This window comes from Littorina saxatilis, linkage group LG15 (genome assembly GCF_037325665.1).
Source record: "Littorina saxatilis isolate snail1 linkage group LG15, US_GU_Lsax_2.0, whole genome shotgun sequence".
Classification (NCBI taxonomy): domain Eukaryota; kingdom Metazoa; phylum Mollusca; class Gastropoda; order Littorinimorpha; family Littorinidae; genus Littorina; species Littorina saxatilis.
The window spans coordinates 11,275,117-11,292,498 of NC_090259.1; the positions used below are offsets into that span (position 1 = coordinate 11,275,117).

Here is a 17,382-nt window from a genome sequence, read left to right on the forward strand (position 1 = left end):
TAACTATTGTGTTCACTTCTTTTTTTATTTCACTGTTGTAACAAAGTTCCTTGAAAATGTGGTTGACTTGCAATAAACATTGAACTTTTCATGCACTTTTTTTTTTTATTTTTTTATATTTTTTACTTTTCTTCTTTGAGTATGTATGTGTTGTTGGAGTATGCGTTGGTGAGACATATAAATGCGTGTAATCATCACAAATTTAATGGCTTAATTTTTATCAAGTACGTTTTTGTGTCATCTGAGCATAAAACATCACATACCATCATACAATCATATTATTGTGTTCACTTCTTGAAATGGTAATTCTTAACTGTGCTATTGCCCTCCAACTTTTCCCTTCTCAATCTCAGATGATCGGTTCCAGAAACTGAAGGAGACATGTTTAATGACTGGCAGAGGGAGAAGACCAAGTCTTCCTCAGTTCCTGACTAACTTGATGGCAGGTGTTCAAACAAGCTTTAACTTAAGCTCCGGGGACTGATTGCTGGGAGCAAGGCCATACAGTGAAGTAAGCATTCAAATGGAAAAATACATATGGAAAAAAAAAGAAGTTTTACAGTATTGGCGTCAACCGGTATTTTACTGGTTGAAATGAGAAAATACCGGATCAATATTGGCTGCCGGTATGACCTGTATGACCTACCGGTTGATTTTTAGAACTACAGAATTTTTTTCGGTGGTAAAACAACAAAACCAGTACTATGAGTTGGACTCTTACCTACTCAGCCTACCGTTTTTGTCTGGACGGTTTGCAGCATAAAAGTTTGCTTACCGGTTTGAAAAATACTAGCGCCATCACTGGTTTTATCTTCAATATAATTATGATGGCACTGTTTAGTATTAGCTTCTGATGACATTCATTTTTCTAAATAAGTGTTGCAACTTACAATCTCTCTCTCTCTCTCTCTCTCTCTCTCTCTCTCTCTCTCTCTCTCTCTCTCTCTCTCTCTCTCTCTGCATATTCTATGTATTCATATTGTTCTGCTATATTATGTTAATAATCTGATATGTTATGGTCTGTCACGTTTGATGTTCTGCGTGTATACTATTTGGATGTATACTTTTTATTTCATTTCACATGCCCCTTCATATGGGGCTATTGCCTTGCTAGATAAACAATCCATCCATCCATCCATCCATATCTCTCTCTCTCTCTCTCTCTCTCTCTCTCTCTCTCTCTCTCTCTCTCTCTCTCTCTCTCTCTCTCTCTCTCTCTCTCTGTAGCTAAGGAAAAAAAGTAAGCAGTGTATATGTGTTTGTGTGCAGGTATCTGTTTGGTTCAGTCGGCTGCTTTGTGACTCTACATATCCAGAACGTGTGAAGGCACTGATCCAGAAGACTGACAAATCCTTCAATAACATTGCTGTTTCTTCAGCTGATGCTGCATTCTTGAAAGAGACCTCTTATTTTGAACATGATAAACAAAGAACTTGATGTTGGCATTGACTGGTCAAATGTGCATTTATGTTCTCAATTTTTAGGAACAGGTATCCGACTGACAAACCAGATTGTGATTGCACTTGAACAATTTAGAAAGAAAGAACATGTAAAACATGATTTTGCTTCTGAATGGTTGAATGTGTTTGGGGAGGGGATTGAAATGTTCTAGATCACAGATTGCTAAGTCTGAAGAGAAAAGTATGATGCAGTACAAAACCTTAAGCAAAGTTAAAGATAGGCGCCCTGAAGAACTTGAGAAGTTTTTGGTTCATGAATTTAGTGTGCAGTCAAACAGTTGCCAAGGAAGAAGTGTTTCCAACAAGAATCTGGGCAGCTCAAACCAGGAGCAAGAGAAGTTAGTCCATCACAGCACAGTTGAACCAGCAGGAATACTTGACAGCAGGGAAGAAAACCAGCATAGCATTAGCAGTCTGCAAGTACAACATTCAGCTGCTACAATGTCAATGGTTACGCTGGAATACCACAAAATACTACAGGAAGAGAAAGAAAAGGCAGATAAAAAAGCTTGAACATTTGGAGTATATTGTAGGTGGTGCAAATCTGACTACCACTTGGCAAACTAAGGACTTTGCTGATTTGACTAATGCTAAAGAAAAACTGGACTTTTCTCAAACAAGTGCATGCCAATTTTAGTCAAGAAACTACAGCAAGAGAACAGAAATGTGAAGGAAAGCTTATCAGGAGTGAGAAACTCCAAACTCTACAGAAGAAGTGCAAATTTCAAAGCTACCCACCAAGGAGATCTTGTGCTAAAAAAATATTCTTGAGCAAGAACTAAACATTTCAAAAGCGGAAGCTTTATCACTGACATCAGAAAAAGTTGCTGTGCAATAATAATCTTCAAAACTGAGGCAGAAAATTGAGCTTTTACAAAGTCAACTTGCAAGCATGACAGAGTAAGCTAATCAAGACATACTTTTTTCGTTTAAAATTTTTTTTAAATTTTTTTTATTTTTTTAATGTTATTTTTTTTACCTCAGATAAAAAACAGTTATGGTCTCAACGGAAGAAAAGACGTTCACTGTCTTGTTTGCTGTTCTGACAGTTCATTAAAAACTGATCATTTTGGTACAAGGTACTTGCATTAGCTTAAACATTGAACCAGATAAAAACATTTTGAAGAAGCCAAAATTCATGTTTTGTACAAAATATCTGTTTTTTCAAGACATTGCTAAGTTTTCATTAAGCATGTAGAAATCCAAGTGTGTTTCACTTATTAAGAGCTTTTAATGCTGAACAAATGGATACCAAAAACAGCTTTGTACCTTTTACAGCAAGAAAGTTATGGCAGAACAAAAATGACTACTTAGTCGCCATTTTTCTCACTTGACAAAACAGCCCTTTTGGCATTTTTGATCAAAGATATCGTATTAACCAGTTGTCAGATGGAGTTGAAAAAAATTAGGCTTAGATATCATATCCTGCTCTTCCTAGAAAATGTATGACAATAAAAATGCATTGTATGATTTTGAGATGAAAGAGTTAGAAAATGGGCTCTTGCCCAGTTGTTGGGAGTAGCAGAGGACTTATTTTGCTATTTTGTGCCATTTTTGTAGCTCTGTATCTCTATTACGATGTATTTCCTGTCAATGTATTTTGCATTATCAATCTGAAAAGTATATAAAGTATTCATAAACTCATTTTTGGACTCATGTGATTTGATTTGTGTGCTTGAGGCATGTCTGAATGTGCGGAAGAATGATGTGCGAAAAAATTTCAGAGTCCAAAAATACTGAAAAAAATCATAATTATTTTTTTTTCCAGCCCACCTTAAAATAAAAGTATTCCTGTGCTCAGAATGAAAAACTCTATTTGTTTAACTAAGTTTCATATGGATTATTCAAAATTTGAAAATCACTTTGGAATACCTACTATGAGTCTATTATATTATCTCAAGTGAATCTATACACCAGTTAACAGTTCCAGCGCTTACATGGAACGAAGAAGGAACCCGAAAGAGGAGAAAAAACAAACACTCAAAAAAAACGATCTGCGCATGCGTTCAAATCAACCAGAAAAACAAGAAAAATCGCGTATTTGTGTGCCCGATGTAATCCTTAGAACCTTTACACTCTTTCTTTGGACACTCAAAAGCAACTTCAGGGCTGCAAGACTACAAAATTGCACTTTCTGCAGACTACGCGTTCTAATCAACCGGGGAAAAAACACACGAAAAAAAACGATCTGCGCATGCGCGAATTCCAAAATGGCTGCTGAAGTGTTAACTGGTGTTACTGTTACACCGATTAACAGCGGTTCTGCGGCACTGTACTCGGATACGTGTTTAAGAAAGTCATCGATATCCCAGTTTAAAAACTCAGCTGCTTTCCATAGTAGAAGCCATTGCAATGACATGTAGTGATATGACTGCCAAGTATTCAAGGCCGGACCTTAGGCACGTTTTACATCGGCGCAGCGATATATGGTGAACTCAGTTGAAAGAGTGAGAGAGAAAGAGAGAATGGAGCTCTGTTTATCGTTTTATTGAGTTTTATTTCTCAAATAGATCAGATAGATGTAGCTGTTGTAAACTTTGCGATTGTGAAGAAAATGTAACAGCAGAATACATCGCGCGTCGTGAATCGCAGCGCTCCTCGTAGCGCCGCGCGTTGTAAATCGCAACGCTGCACAACGCGCCGCACGCTGTGAATCCACAAAGAGCCCTACACTTACAAAAAGGCGGCCCGACTAAACTACGCGCCACCACGCGCTACCTTGAACCATACGTACTATGGATCAAGGTACTAGGTAGCGTCCACTCCAAAGTGGTAGCGCGCTGTTTAGTCAATGGCGGATATCGTCGGACTTGAGAGTAGTGCATAAGCTCTCCTTAAACTCGTCATAACTTCCGTAATTTTCATCATTGAAGTTTGAAATTTTGTATTATGTAAGAATGGACGATGATCTAACAAGAAATATAAAAATAAAGTATATAAGTGCTATGGTTCAAGGTAGCGCGTGCTGGCGCGTAGTTTAGTCGGACCCCAAGAAGGCAATCACAGTTCACACGTTGACGTTGCAGCTCCTCAATGCGCATTTGCTTGGGCTTGTTCGGGCATGCGTTCATGGTAAAAGCCATCTCTATAATCTGTGCGGAAAACCACAAAGAAACTTGCAGGCCACACATTGTTCTTCTTTGAGTTTTCATTCTGTTCTTTGGCTTTAGCTCAATGTACGTAAGTTGCAACTGCAAGTTGCACACTTGATTTTTAAAACTAAAATTTTTTTTAATGTTAAGCTGATAGTGATAATAAAAAGAAACACACACAAGCTGATACTAGTTATACCGATAAATGTTTTCTTTTTAATTAAAATGATAATCTCTCTTACTCAGTTACTGACACTGACAGTGACGGAATGGGACTGGGTAGTATAATGACTGTTGCGACCCATCTCGTCATCGGCGCTATTCCGGAAATGACCTGCGCTTTGTTGGAATTCCAACAATGGCCGCCATTGTAGGAATTCCAACTTTGCGCTACGCGATTCTAGAAATGTACCGCGCGCATAGTGAGAATTCTGCTCTTTCTTAGAATGCGATGTAAAATGATACAAGTCATGATGGCCTATGATGATCCTTGTGTTTTAAAGTTGTAACCGAGTGCCGAAACACTACGATCACCTCGGGAGGCGAAGTGCAATCAAACAGGATTGAAAATGTTAGGGCTAATTTCTTAGCCCTATAAAAACTGTTATGCAAACCCGAAGGTTTCCATGAACATACAGACAATCGGAAACCACCAGACCCCATCACAAACAGAATTCCACAATCAACCGGTGTTGACTTAAAGGCCAACAACTCGGGTGCAGAGTCTGCTGTGAAAGGAGCGGTAGCCTCCCCTGTCACAATCGCCCCGTTTGAATTAACTCCGTCCCGAAGTTCCGAACCGGGCGACCACTGTCCATCCCAAGTTCGCAGAATGGGAACAGCACGAAAATGTTCAGTGGTCATATTATGCCATTACCTGAACATATCATGCCGAGTCCCATCCCTGCTCGCAAGCGCCAGATGTAACCGAGTGCCGTAACACTACGATCACCTCGGGAGGCGAAGTGCAATCAAACAGGATTGAAAATGTTAGGGCTAATTTCTTAGCCCTATAAAAACTTATGCAATCCCGAAGGTTTCCATGAACATACAGACAATTGGAAACCACCAGACCCCATCACAAACAGAATTCCACAATCAACCGGTGTTGACTTAAAGGCCAACAACTCGGGTGCAGAGTCTGCTGTGAAAGGAGCGTTAGCCTCCCCTGTCACAAAGTGATCAATGCTTCGTCTTGAAAAAGCAGATGCATTGTATAACGCACCAAACCACTGGCAACCGAATTACAAAAAGCAAAAACGCTTTTGATAACTTCGGCGGGCTGTAACAACCCAGTTCAACGACCCATCCCACTCGACCAAAACGCACCAATTTTACGTAATTTTTAACGTTTGAAGTTTCAGATCTTACATTTTACAACAACAGAAACACAACAAGAGTGTTCCGATATTACTTTTCACTGGTAACTATCGATTGTAATAATTTTTTACTCAGTCTTAACTGATTTATATATTAAACTCACACAGTCTCTCTGGGCTGCAGAGACAGCATTACGTCCCTTTACTGAGTAGGCTCTTGTCACTGCATGGTAATCTAGGCTCTTAAAACGTGATGTGCAAGTCTGTGCGCTATATTGATGTGATTGATTGTTGCAAAATGTTGATTCAAATTAAAGATGATTTCAGCCTGTTGTAACAAACTAACACTCTACTCTGAGAAAAAAAAATCATTGTGTTCAAAATAGATCGAGACAGCAGCAACTAGCTAGTTGCATGCGCTGAGTGTCACTGAGAGAATTGTTATACAGTGTCCTCCCCCCCCCCCCCCCCCCCCCCACCCCCAATTCAAGACTTCCCCTGTATAAGACCTTGCTTTTTCATATACATGTACCTTATTCATGACCTGTGAAAAGGGTATACTTTTTTGTGCCAGTCGAAGGGTTGCCATTTCTAGAACGAGGCAGCTCGTTTCCGGAAATGCGGCGCTTTGTTGGAAATCAAATAAGGTTTCGGGAAATCCGGATTATTCCAACTCTGCCCCGGAATCTTACTTTGCGCCCAACAATGACTAGCACAGACCTGTGCACATCTACGGTTTCTCCGTAATTTATCCGATTTTTATATGCAGAATACGGTGCTACGGATTTTTAATTAAAATTCCGAAATTCCGATGTTTTACTAAAAAAAAAATATTTGTGTACTTTTTTTCTGTTTTAAGATGTTTTGACCAATTAGTTGGCCGTTGCACTGAAAAGACGTTTTCCGATTTACCGGAAGCGCGTGTTCTCATATGGCTCTATCTGGACTGGGTGGCCGAGTAGTAACGCACTTGCGCTCGGAAGCGAGAGGTTGCGAGTTCGACCCTGGGTCAGGGCGTTAGCAATTTTCTCCCCCCTTTCCTAGCCTAGGCTAGGTGGTGGGTTCAAGTGCTAGTCTTTCGGATGAGACGAAGAACCGAGGTCCCTTGGTGTACACTACATTGGGGTGTGCAATTTAAAGATCCCACGATTGACAAAAGGGTCTTTCCGGGCAAAATTGTATAGGCATAGATAAAAATGTCCACCAAAATACCCGTGTGACTTGGAATAATAGGCCGTGAAAAGTAGGATATGCGCCGAAATGGCTGCGATCTGCTGGCCGATGTGAATGCGTGATGTATTGTGTAAACAAATTCCATCTCACACGGCATAAATAAATCCTTGCGCCTTGAATATGTGCGCGATATAAATTGCATAAAAATAAAATAAAATAAATCCCTGCGCTTAGAACTGTACCCACGGAATACGCGCGATATAAGCCTCATATTGATTGATTGATTGATTGATTGATTGATTGAGTCTTTGTTCTTAGACTTAGTTCAGCGTCTGCGTGGCAACTTGTGATTGAAGTGAAACATGGAAAAGAAAAAAAAGAGTGCGAGATTTAGATAGTGAAGAGGAGACACCACCTCTGTCACCAAAGAAGAAGAAAACGGCACAACAGTGCTGGAAGTCCAGTTATTCTCAAGACAGTCCAGTGATGAATGAATGTCAGAATGACGAGACCAAAGACATTTTCAGCACACATGTTACAACAGTGTTGATGTTTCACCTTGGCTTGTTAATAAATAGCAATTCCCATTCTACTGCGTCATAGTGTTTCAGTTTGTGTGCTTTGTGAGCAGAATTATGTCTTGAACTGTCGTTACAGCTTACTACTGAAACATTTTAAAAACTACTGAAATTTGGTTTGTTTACTACTGATGAGCGTTTTGAGTGTGCACATGTCTGCTAGCATGCTGTTGTCTCCCTTTGACCAGTTCATTGTATCTACGGTACCTATGTACTATCGGGGTTCAATGTTTGGATCAGTCATGTGCACTGATACTTCTGTACAGAGAGCCTGCCATGTGGTCACCGAATAAACCGTTGCACCTCACCCTTCTTGTGTCCGTTGGTTTTGTCCGCATAACAACCCCGAGACATTACAGGTAGTTATTATTTCTGTCTGTAATGTTAATTGAAATCTGTATTGTTTGGTTGCAGATTACTGGAAACAATGAATCGTGGTATGCGTGATGGAGGCGGCAGGTCCCGAATGGGTAGCAGTGACTATGGAGGCATGAGGAACTACGGCAGCCAAGGAGGTGGTGGAGGTGGGGGTTATGGCTCACAAGGTGTCATGGGAACAAGTCCACCTGGGCTTCTGGGTACCGGACTTGGCGGTGCTGGCGGATATGGAATGGGGGGTGGTGGAGGAGGAGGAGGAGGGGGCTATGAAATGGAAACCCTACTTCAGCAACGAGCCCTGCAACAGCAGCTAAGTCTGAGAGAGTCGCAACTGGCTTTGGCCAATTCCTTGCTGCAGCAGCAACAGCAGTCACAGCAGCTAATGGATGGACCAGGCATGGGGATGAGAGGAGGCCCTGGACCACTGGGGATGGGAGGGTTAGGTGGCATGGGGGGCGGAGGCATGATGATGAACAAGCGACGACAGGACCTCAGGCATGATGACTTCCAGCCTGATTTCAAACGCCCACGTGGCGATTTCCGCTCTCAGGTAAGGGGTGAAGCAAGGCGTTTCATGATTTTACTAATATTGACTAATATTGGGAAAAGACAGTACCTTCTCTGTGAAGATTGATTCATTATTGAGAGGTTTCTGGTGGATTACCTTTCTCTTAGCAAGGCTGTTACAGTTGCTGCTGGCAGGTTCCTGATGGATTGGGTTTTTTGCCTGTGATACTGATAGTCTCGCAATGATCTTTCTTCATGGCTTATGTTTTTCTGCTGCTGAAACTTGAAGTTGAATTCTGTTAAGATCGTCATTCTTTGTTTATTTTAGGAAGCAGTCTGCAGTGCAGCTTCAGCAGTTTTTGACCTTGAGAACTGTACTCGAAGCCTCCACCTTGTACATTCTCACCCTGGTTCTTGTGTGTCATTTATTTTGAACAAACTGTTTTCTTGATCATTTGTATGTGCCTCTGGGGGTTGAAGATGCGTTATAATTCTTGACATCAGAACAGGCACATCCCTTTGATTTACAATTTGCTTCACGATCCCTCCTTTCTTCTGTCATTTCTTCAAGTCAACGTGAAAGTGTGTTGATAATCACAATCCTTCGGGGGTATTTTCTATAATCGTTGCACTGTACTTATACGTATGCAATTATTCACTGATCTAAACTAGTTCACTATCTCATTTTGGATGCTGTTTTGTCTTCTTTCTACAGCTACTCAGGTGATTCCTGTTGCTTGTTTGTGTTCTTGTGTGCGTTTTAGGAGCTTCCTGTCCAGTGTTTTATAATATGAGAGGCTTATAAGTGATATCAGCATTATTTATAGTGTGATGTTTCTGGTAAACTTCACTGGAATTTTTGGGTGAACTAAGACTCTTCTTATCTTATTTGACATCTCACATTTAAGTTTGGGATTGTTAGTGACGAAGAATAGTACTGTTGCTCATTTCTGGAATTGCTTACAGTAAGTTACAGTCACACTTAAAGTAATGAGAAGCTTCCTCTCTGCCCCTTTCACAAAAGAAAATATATCGGTAAAAAGCTGCTCAAAATTGAAATTATGCTTTCAACATTATTGGATTGTATTAGTGTTTGTGTCACTAGAAGAGATGCATTCACACAGGCATACAATGCTTCTATTTTTCTGGACAATGTACTTGTAAGAAACTGTTTTGAATTTCTGTCACCAGTTACCAGACATGGGATTTGGATAAAAAGGCTTTTAGTTGCTGATATTGATAATGGAGAATATCAACGCAGGGCAGATCTGTGATCTTTGTTAACTGATGAATAAGTTTATGATTAAAATATTCAAGTACTCTCAGCTGTGAAGAATTAGAATGGCTGGAAATCTTATCACACCAGCTGCGGAAGATTCCCCCTCAGTTCTACTTCTTGGTCTGATCTACCTCCCTGCAAAGAACAAAAATGTGACTGATTTATGCACCACTGTTTGAAATATAGTTGTGGCTTACAAGTTAAGCATAAATTTAATCTTCATTGCTCATTAGTTTCGAAAGTTCCTTGCCTGAACAGTTTCTTGTCCTTGGTCTTGTGTCACAAATTGTGGTGTCACTGTCAGCTGTTTTCTGTCTGTGAATTTATGTGTTTATAAAGTTTGTTTATTTCTTGGCATGAAAAGTGTTGACAAGCAAGCGCTTGTTCCTGGTTCCTGAAGTGATTGCAGACCATTCTGAGATAAATGAGCAGAGCATCGTCGTTCTCAAACACCGCTATCTTCACATGCTGAGACTGTTTTGCAGTTCGCCCATCCTTAAAACTTCTCTCTTTGATCACTTTTTTTTGGGACTGAATTTCTTTACTTGAGTTAAAGCTCTTGCTTACACACTTTCACTTTGTGAGATCAAGAACGCTATCGTCGGCAACCTGTTGTTCAGAGGTCTACCCTGTAGTCTCTGTTCTGCACGATTGTTCTCTCCCTCTCATGGTTTGGGCCGGCCGTTTCTCATGGTTTTCAGCCCAGAGACAGAAACAGAGGTCGAGATTCTGACGCTGGGAATAGAGGGAACTCAAGGCGAAATCAGTCTTCGTCATCTTCTCGCCCAAATCGCAACTCCGACCGTGACACTTCAGGTAACTGACGACTGATTTGGGTGCGTTCATCTTGAACTTGAAGGGAATACTACAGACTTTTTACGGATTTTTCCAGTAGTGTCTTTTTTGTGATTTTTTTCTTGCCTTGCTTACATGTTTGGACCCCTGCTTCTAATGTTGCGCACCATGTATGGGTCTGGTGAGATTGTGTGTGTTGCCTTTCCCAGAGTTATGCACCTTTTTCAAGAGGCTGTCTTGTACTCTCAGATTGCTTCAGCCCTGGCAAATGTACAAATTAGCATTGACTGTCACGACAGTTTGTTCTGATCATCTGTTAGTGTTCTTCTTTGTACAGTGTTATTTTCTCCTTCTCTTCGCCTTTCATCTTTTTAAATTTTCACTACTTTCTTCTTTCTCTTCTGCTGCTTTTCGGACTTGTTCCTTTCAATTTTCATTCTGTATGGATTTTCATGAATTTTTCTGTGGGAATTCTAAGAAAGATGTTTTTCTCAATAACTCGCACATTTCATTTCAAAGATAGGCTTTGAGTGCTTTGAGCTTTGTTCAGATTTCTCTGCTGCTTCTTTTTATGCAGACTTGAATAAGACTAACATGTGGATATTTGTGCTTTATAATTTTTTGTATTGATTACATTGCTGAGACTATAACTCAATATCAAGGGGGAGATTCATTTGTATTTCTTTGAAAAGAATGAGAATTTTAAATAGGAATGAAAACATTTGGGCCAAAACCAAAAGGTGCCAAAGAGACCACTGAATTTTCATTTTGTGGTTCTCAATATGTCTTGTGTGTTTTTGATGTGCTAAATGTATAAACTATACGTTTTTTCCATTTAAAAGAATGTAAGATGTCGACATTATGAGAAATTAGTGTTTTAGGTAACGTCCGCAAAACTGTTTCTTGTGACGCACAACAGGTTCAACAGCATCATTTGCTACCTTCAATTCCAATAGCAAGATTAAAAATCGTATTTTTTTAAAAGATCTGGTGGACTCTTTTGATTCATAGTCAAATAAAGTGATTGCAGATCAGATTATTTGAAAATGGTCTTCGTGTAAATGTCGCGTCACTAGAAACAGTTTTTCACTTCCACAATTTCATCATCCACAAAAAACAATAACTACTTCTTGATCAAACTTTTTAATACCTCACTTTCTTCATACCAACTATATGGTCTTCAACAGATACAAACTATATAGTGTACTTCAATGGAAAAATAAGCAAAACTTCTGTTTCTTGTGACAAACCATGTGACATAATGGTAGATTTAAAGTCACACGTGACAAGAAACAGTTTAATTAGCACAAATTATTTAACCACAAAAACAGGGAGTGGAAGAAACACTATATTCAGTAATATGATGAAACTTGATAAGAAAAAGTGTTTCATTAGTATTGTTTGAATGTATTTTAAAGAAAAAATAAGCAAAACCTGTTTCTGGTAACAAACTGTGTGTGACATAGAGGTAGATTTAAAGTCACATGTGACAAGAAACAGTTTAATTAGCACAAATCATTTAACCACATACACAGGGAGTGGAAGCAGCACTATATTCAGCAATATGATGAAACTTAATAAGAACAAGTGTTTCATTAGTATTGTAAATCCTTTTGTTGAAAAAAAATTGATTTATTCATGTTTCCTGTGACAGTTACGTCACATATTGTTGTCACATGTTACGAGAAACATCTGAAATTACACAGAGCCATTATTGTGGCAAATATTTTAAAACAAGTTACTTGACATCTGAATAACATTTGAAATGAATCAAGAAGCAGTAAGCTTCATTTTTTGTAAAGCAACACAGCAAGTACAAACATTTGGTCTTCTGTTTCTTGTGACAATCTTGTCACAACACATGCAACAAAAATGTAATCCATTATACAAATTATTTATTTATTATCATTGCTTAACGTCTAGCTGACCACGGAGAGCCGTCTCAAGACGTTTGTTTGTTTGTTTATTTGTTGCTTAACGTCCAGCCGACTACGCAGAGCCATATCAGGACGAGGAAGGGGGGGATGAAGGGGGCCACTTGTCAAGCGATTCCTGTTTACAAATGCACTAACCCATTACTTGTGTCCCAGCAGGCTTTAGTAAAACTAAATTAATACCTACTGGAAGATTACCAGTTTGTTTGTTTGTTTATTTGTTGCTTAACGTCCAGCCGACTACGCAGAGCCATATCAGGACGAGGAAGGGGGGGATGAAGGGGGCCACTTGTCAAGCGATTCCTGTTTACAAATGCACTAACCCATTACTTGTGTCCCAGCAGGCTTTAGTAAAACTAAATTAATACCTACTGGAAGATTACCAGTTTCCAGTATGTTAAAATAGGCTTAACCTATCTACTGCTGGACTTACATCAGAACACTAACAGATTAAACTATACATGAATCGCGAGACAAGCGGCAAGAGAAGAGATTTTTGGAAAAAATACAGGTGAATGAGCAAGAAGGCAGAAAAAAGAAAAGAATTCATGAAGAAAAAGAGAGCATGACAGGAAAGAGGAACCAAAAATCTACCTAACAGCAAACTAGAAAGCTCCTGCGGTTAGTACTGTCGAGGTAAGTGTTATATTGACTGTTGAACTCTTGTCAAACTGGCTACTGACAAATAAACTAATTCAAAACTTTTGATTAGCACCCAAATTAGTGATGACTACTTATTGTATTGTCATTAACACACTACCTCTCCCCCTCCGTCAACAACAGTCCCTCGAATCATTCAAATCTGCACTCAAGACATTCCTTTTTTCCACATAATCCATGCATTCTACACTGCCCACCCCATCCCACCCTGAATAACTGTACATATTTTAATGGTTGATGGTGTGTGTGTGTTGGTGACTTTAAGTCTCCGTGTGTCTGAATGAGTATGTGCGCCTTGAGTCGCCTGTTGGTGAGATATGTGCGCGTTATAAATATTCGTATTATTATTATTATAACGCATAAAACTTTGACAAACACACTTGACTAGCACCAACATTAGTTGCAAACTGTGTTGTCAATTCGCTTTAACACATCAGGCTGTGGACAAATAAAAACCCAACCAAAAACTTGACGAACCAAAATTAGTTAATTGTGTTGCCAATTCAAAAACAACAATGGCAAGTCATGGAAAAGGTCAGACAAACAACACCACCAAAACTGAACTAGCACCAAAACGCGCTGTTTAGAAATGAAAATGTTGGTGTTACACGTATTTTGTGTCAAACATTTGACTAGCACCAATTACAAACACCAGTAAACTCTGGTATCGGTGAAAACATTCATTGTCAAAATAATCAATTGGAAACATTGAAAATAAAATATTTTGAAAGTTGAAAATGGGAGACATAAGTGTAACAGTTGAAATGACCAGTAATTATTCTCAGTCTCAGAAGCACACACTTCAAACATGAGGAAATGTGAAGAAAATTGTTCGCCCATCCTGCTGCATGGTGTAGTCATCGAGGATCTCTGTGATGTCCGAGAGTGGCAAGAAGAAGCGGAGTCCGGTCTTTTCCATGACTTGCCATTGTTGCACTTCACCAAGTACACTCCCCAAGCTCCTTGTTGTCCATGAACGGCAGTCTGACCTGATGTTAACTGCAAGAACAAAGCAGTCATGGAGCACCTTCACAATTAACATTCAATTATGTGCTTCAAATAATAACAAATGTACAATGCGTTTTGATGCACTCAGAAAATCCACAGAGTAGCGTAATTATTGTTTTCAGTTTGACTGTGTATCTGTTTGTTTATAAGTTTGCTTTCGGGTTGAGAGTGCGCTGTGTTATTGCCACATTTCTTGTTTCAAATTATTTTTGTTTGTTGAAAGCACACCAAGAACAAAATATCTTATGGAAAATGAAAATGTATACATCTTATCTTCTAAGTAAAATCAAATCAATTGCAATGAAGATAAATATATAAATTCTGTGAATTTACATTCGAACAAAATAAAATCATCATAGCAATACGTACCGGAAACGGACCGCACAAAAGGAAGCTTACCTTAATTCAACAATTAAAGGCAAACAAAAATGACAATACCTTTTCTTTGCCTGTCGTACTCTGGCGTTTTCTCTGTCAATCTGCTTCTGCTCTTCAGACCGATTCGCCACCCATCGCAGTTGTGCCAACCTCTTGGTGTTCTTGAAGGCAGCCAATTTATGTGGCTCTGCTTGCACTCTCTGTTGGTATTCCTTGCAGCATTGCGCATTTGTTTTTGTCGAGGGCTTTGGTGGTTTGGGGAGGATTTGTCGTAAACCTAAAAAAGGGAACAGTCGTTTGTAATTCTAAGCCAAGTTTGTTATTTCTTAACATCTAATGAGATTTTTTTAAAGAGTGATGACCGCAAATTATGCAAATAATTAGAAACCTCACAGCTTTTCTGAATGCAATTACAACTTATAACAAAATAAATGATCAGTTGATGAGAAGCAAAGTTGATCAAACACGATGAAAGACAAGAAATTCTGAATCCCTGGAGTCATTCCACTCCCGCCTTGGCAGCAATCCTCCGCAGCCAGGCATGGGAGCCCCTTGACCGCACCCCCCCTGTATAGTTTCTCCCCTGTACATAGTTTCTCCCCTGCACATAGTCTCGCCCCTGTACCTAGTCCAAACGGCCTAGCAGACCACACTCGCCAAGAGTGACGTCACCGCAGGACTCTAGACGTTCGAAAGAACCCAGTCCTCTACGGAAGAAGATGATGAAGAAGAAGAAATAGTAATTTTCTTTTCTTATTTCAAGTATTGTAATTACTACTTTTATAGGCTAATCATCACACTATTATTATTATTATTCAACCTTGTCTGAAATGAAAACCCATAATCAAAAACTTGTGTACTGAATTCAAACTACTAACACACTGTCAACAACAACAAAAACAGCATGTCACAAGAAACAGTAAAATTCAAATTTGTGTTTAAATGTTACTATTAAAAACATCAACAAACCTACAGAATGTTGTAAACAATCAAAACAAATTTACCATTTATAATCACTTGCAATTATGCATTAGATACATGTTGTATAGATTACACGCACATGTTTATGTTTCTAGTGAGCGTGACAGAAAATCAAGCTTTGTCCCACTTAAAATGTTACGAGAAACAGGCCATGCAGCCAGAGATCAACAAACCAAATAAACACCACACTTTCTCCCCATCTCAAATAGCTAGTAAAATTGAGTAACAAAGATGACACAATTACTTGCTTACTCAACGCAGATTCAATCTAAATATGGTTGGTGTTGCTGTTTCTTGTTAGCTGTGACTTGAACTATGTTTCTGTCACAACAACCAACGTAAAATTATATCCGGAAAACAACAACTCCCAGCAAATGTTTACGCGGTGGTCTACTTTTGTTTTATTGAACTTCTTGATTAGAAGCATTTTGGTGTACACAGGAAGCTGTAATTTAGATTATATAAAGTGTTTCTCTGTTTCTCGTAACATTTACAAGGACGCGTTGTTTCCCGTGACATGCAATTATGATGTGACGCAAGCAAAACACTCACCCTCACGTCTGGACGCCATGCTCTCTCCACAACCGGAAACACGCTATTGTGCGCAGACTCCTTTGCGGTTGTCGTAAAAGTTGTTCTCTTCGTTCGAAATTGTTATTGCGATGTAGTAAAAGCAGCACTGTTTCTCGTGACGTTTGTGACATAAATTTTGCGACACACGAAAAATTGTTTTAATCTTGAAATCATCGTGTCCATTGACTCACATCCTGTATTCTGTTATGAGGAGCACATGTAAAGACTCATTCGGGGTTGTCTGCGTGTGTTTAGTTTGTGCAAGTTAGAAAAATGACAGTGATTGAGTGTGACAGAAATTGTAACAAGAAACTGGAAGATTTCAAGTGTTTATTTCTTAACTTTAAAATAGTACTTTTAAACAAAAGAACAGTCCAGATGATAGAAACAACTTTATTTAACATGTAAAATACTCCAAATAGAATGTAAAACAATTTATTATTACTTAATGTTAGCCTTTCTGATTACACCCAAAACAATATGGCCAGAGACAGCAAAAACAGGGGATGTTTTTATCTTTGAAATTCAATAAAAAATATAAATAATTTATTATTTGCTCCAAAACTTTGGCATAATAATGTCCAACTATTTCAGATTGCAACAAAAGCAGCTTTATTGATATCTTCTCACAAATAAACTATTTGTGGACATTTTTTTGACATCATTTGAAAGGGGGCACCTTTTGGTTTTGGCCCATTTATATTTTTGCGTTGTCTCTAAAGAACAGTTTAGGTGATTGCGCTGTGCTTATAGTGGAATTCATGTAGATCTAAGTACATGTTGTGGACCTGAAAGATTATCATTGTGAATTTTTCTTACATCTGTCTTTTTACACAATTTTTAAAACTGCAGAGCTTGACTGTAGTACACTTTACAGCCAAAAATGAAAGTTTTATTGAAGAAATCAGGAATTCCTAAATTTAAAGTTTCTTTTCTGATAATGATACTACTTCCTGATAAGAATATGCAAAGCATCCAGGAGCAAAAAGTGTTCGGGTTCGGGATCAGTTGGCAAACATGCAGATTTTCCTAATTTCTAAAGAAGAAAGAATGTCCAGCTTTCACCTAGGCTGCAGGTTGAAACTTTATTATTTTGTTAAATCAGAATGATTGTCAAATCATATCAAGTGTATCTGACTAGGTCAGAACATTCAGATAATCACTCAGAAGTGGTCTTTTTTTTTTAAGGGTTTTGAATACATTGTATTACTGAGAAGCAATTAGTTACATTAGGCCTTTTGAAATATTTAGGGTTCCTTCCTGAGAT

At 38.8% G+C, this 17,382-nt stretch overlaps 1 protein-coding gene and 1 long non-coding RNA gene across 2 annotated transcripts in view; one reads left to right on the forward strand and one right to left on the reverse strand.

The window, feature by feature from the left end:
* LOC138948538 (zinc finger protein on ecdysone puffs-like) overlaps positions 1-17,382 on the forward strand; it is a 32,206-nt gene that overhangs the window by 1,699 nt on the left and 13,125 nt on the right. Inside the window, exons 2-3 of the mRNA XM_070320092.1 lie at positions 8,037-8,550; positions 10,488-10,602. Of these exons, the coding sequence (XP_070176193.1) occupies positions 8,050-8,550; positions 10,488-10,602 (616 nt within the window). The 5' untranslated portion in view covers positions 8,037-8,049. The remainder of the gene's footprint in view (positions 1-8,036; positions 8,551-10,487; positions 10,603-17,382) is intronic.
* LOC138948549 (uncharacterized) lies at positions 11,709-16,813 on the reverse strand. Its single transcript, XR_011450008.1, has 3 exons — positions 16,095-16,813; positions 14,622-14,838; positions 11,709-14,174 (listed from the first exon to the last, which is right to left on the reverse strand). It is a non-coding gene; the product is annotated as an uncharacterized lncRNA (long non-coding RNA).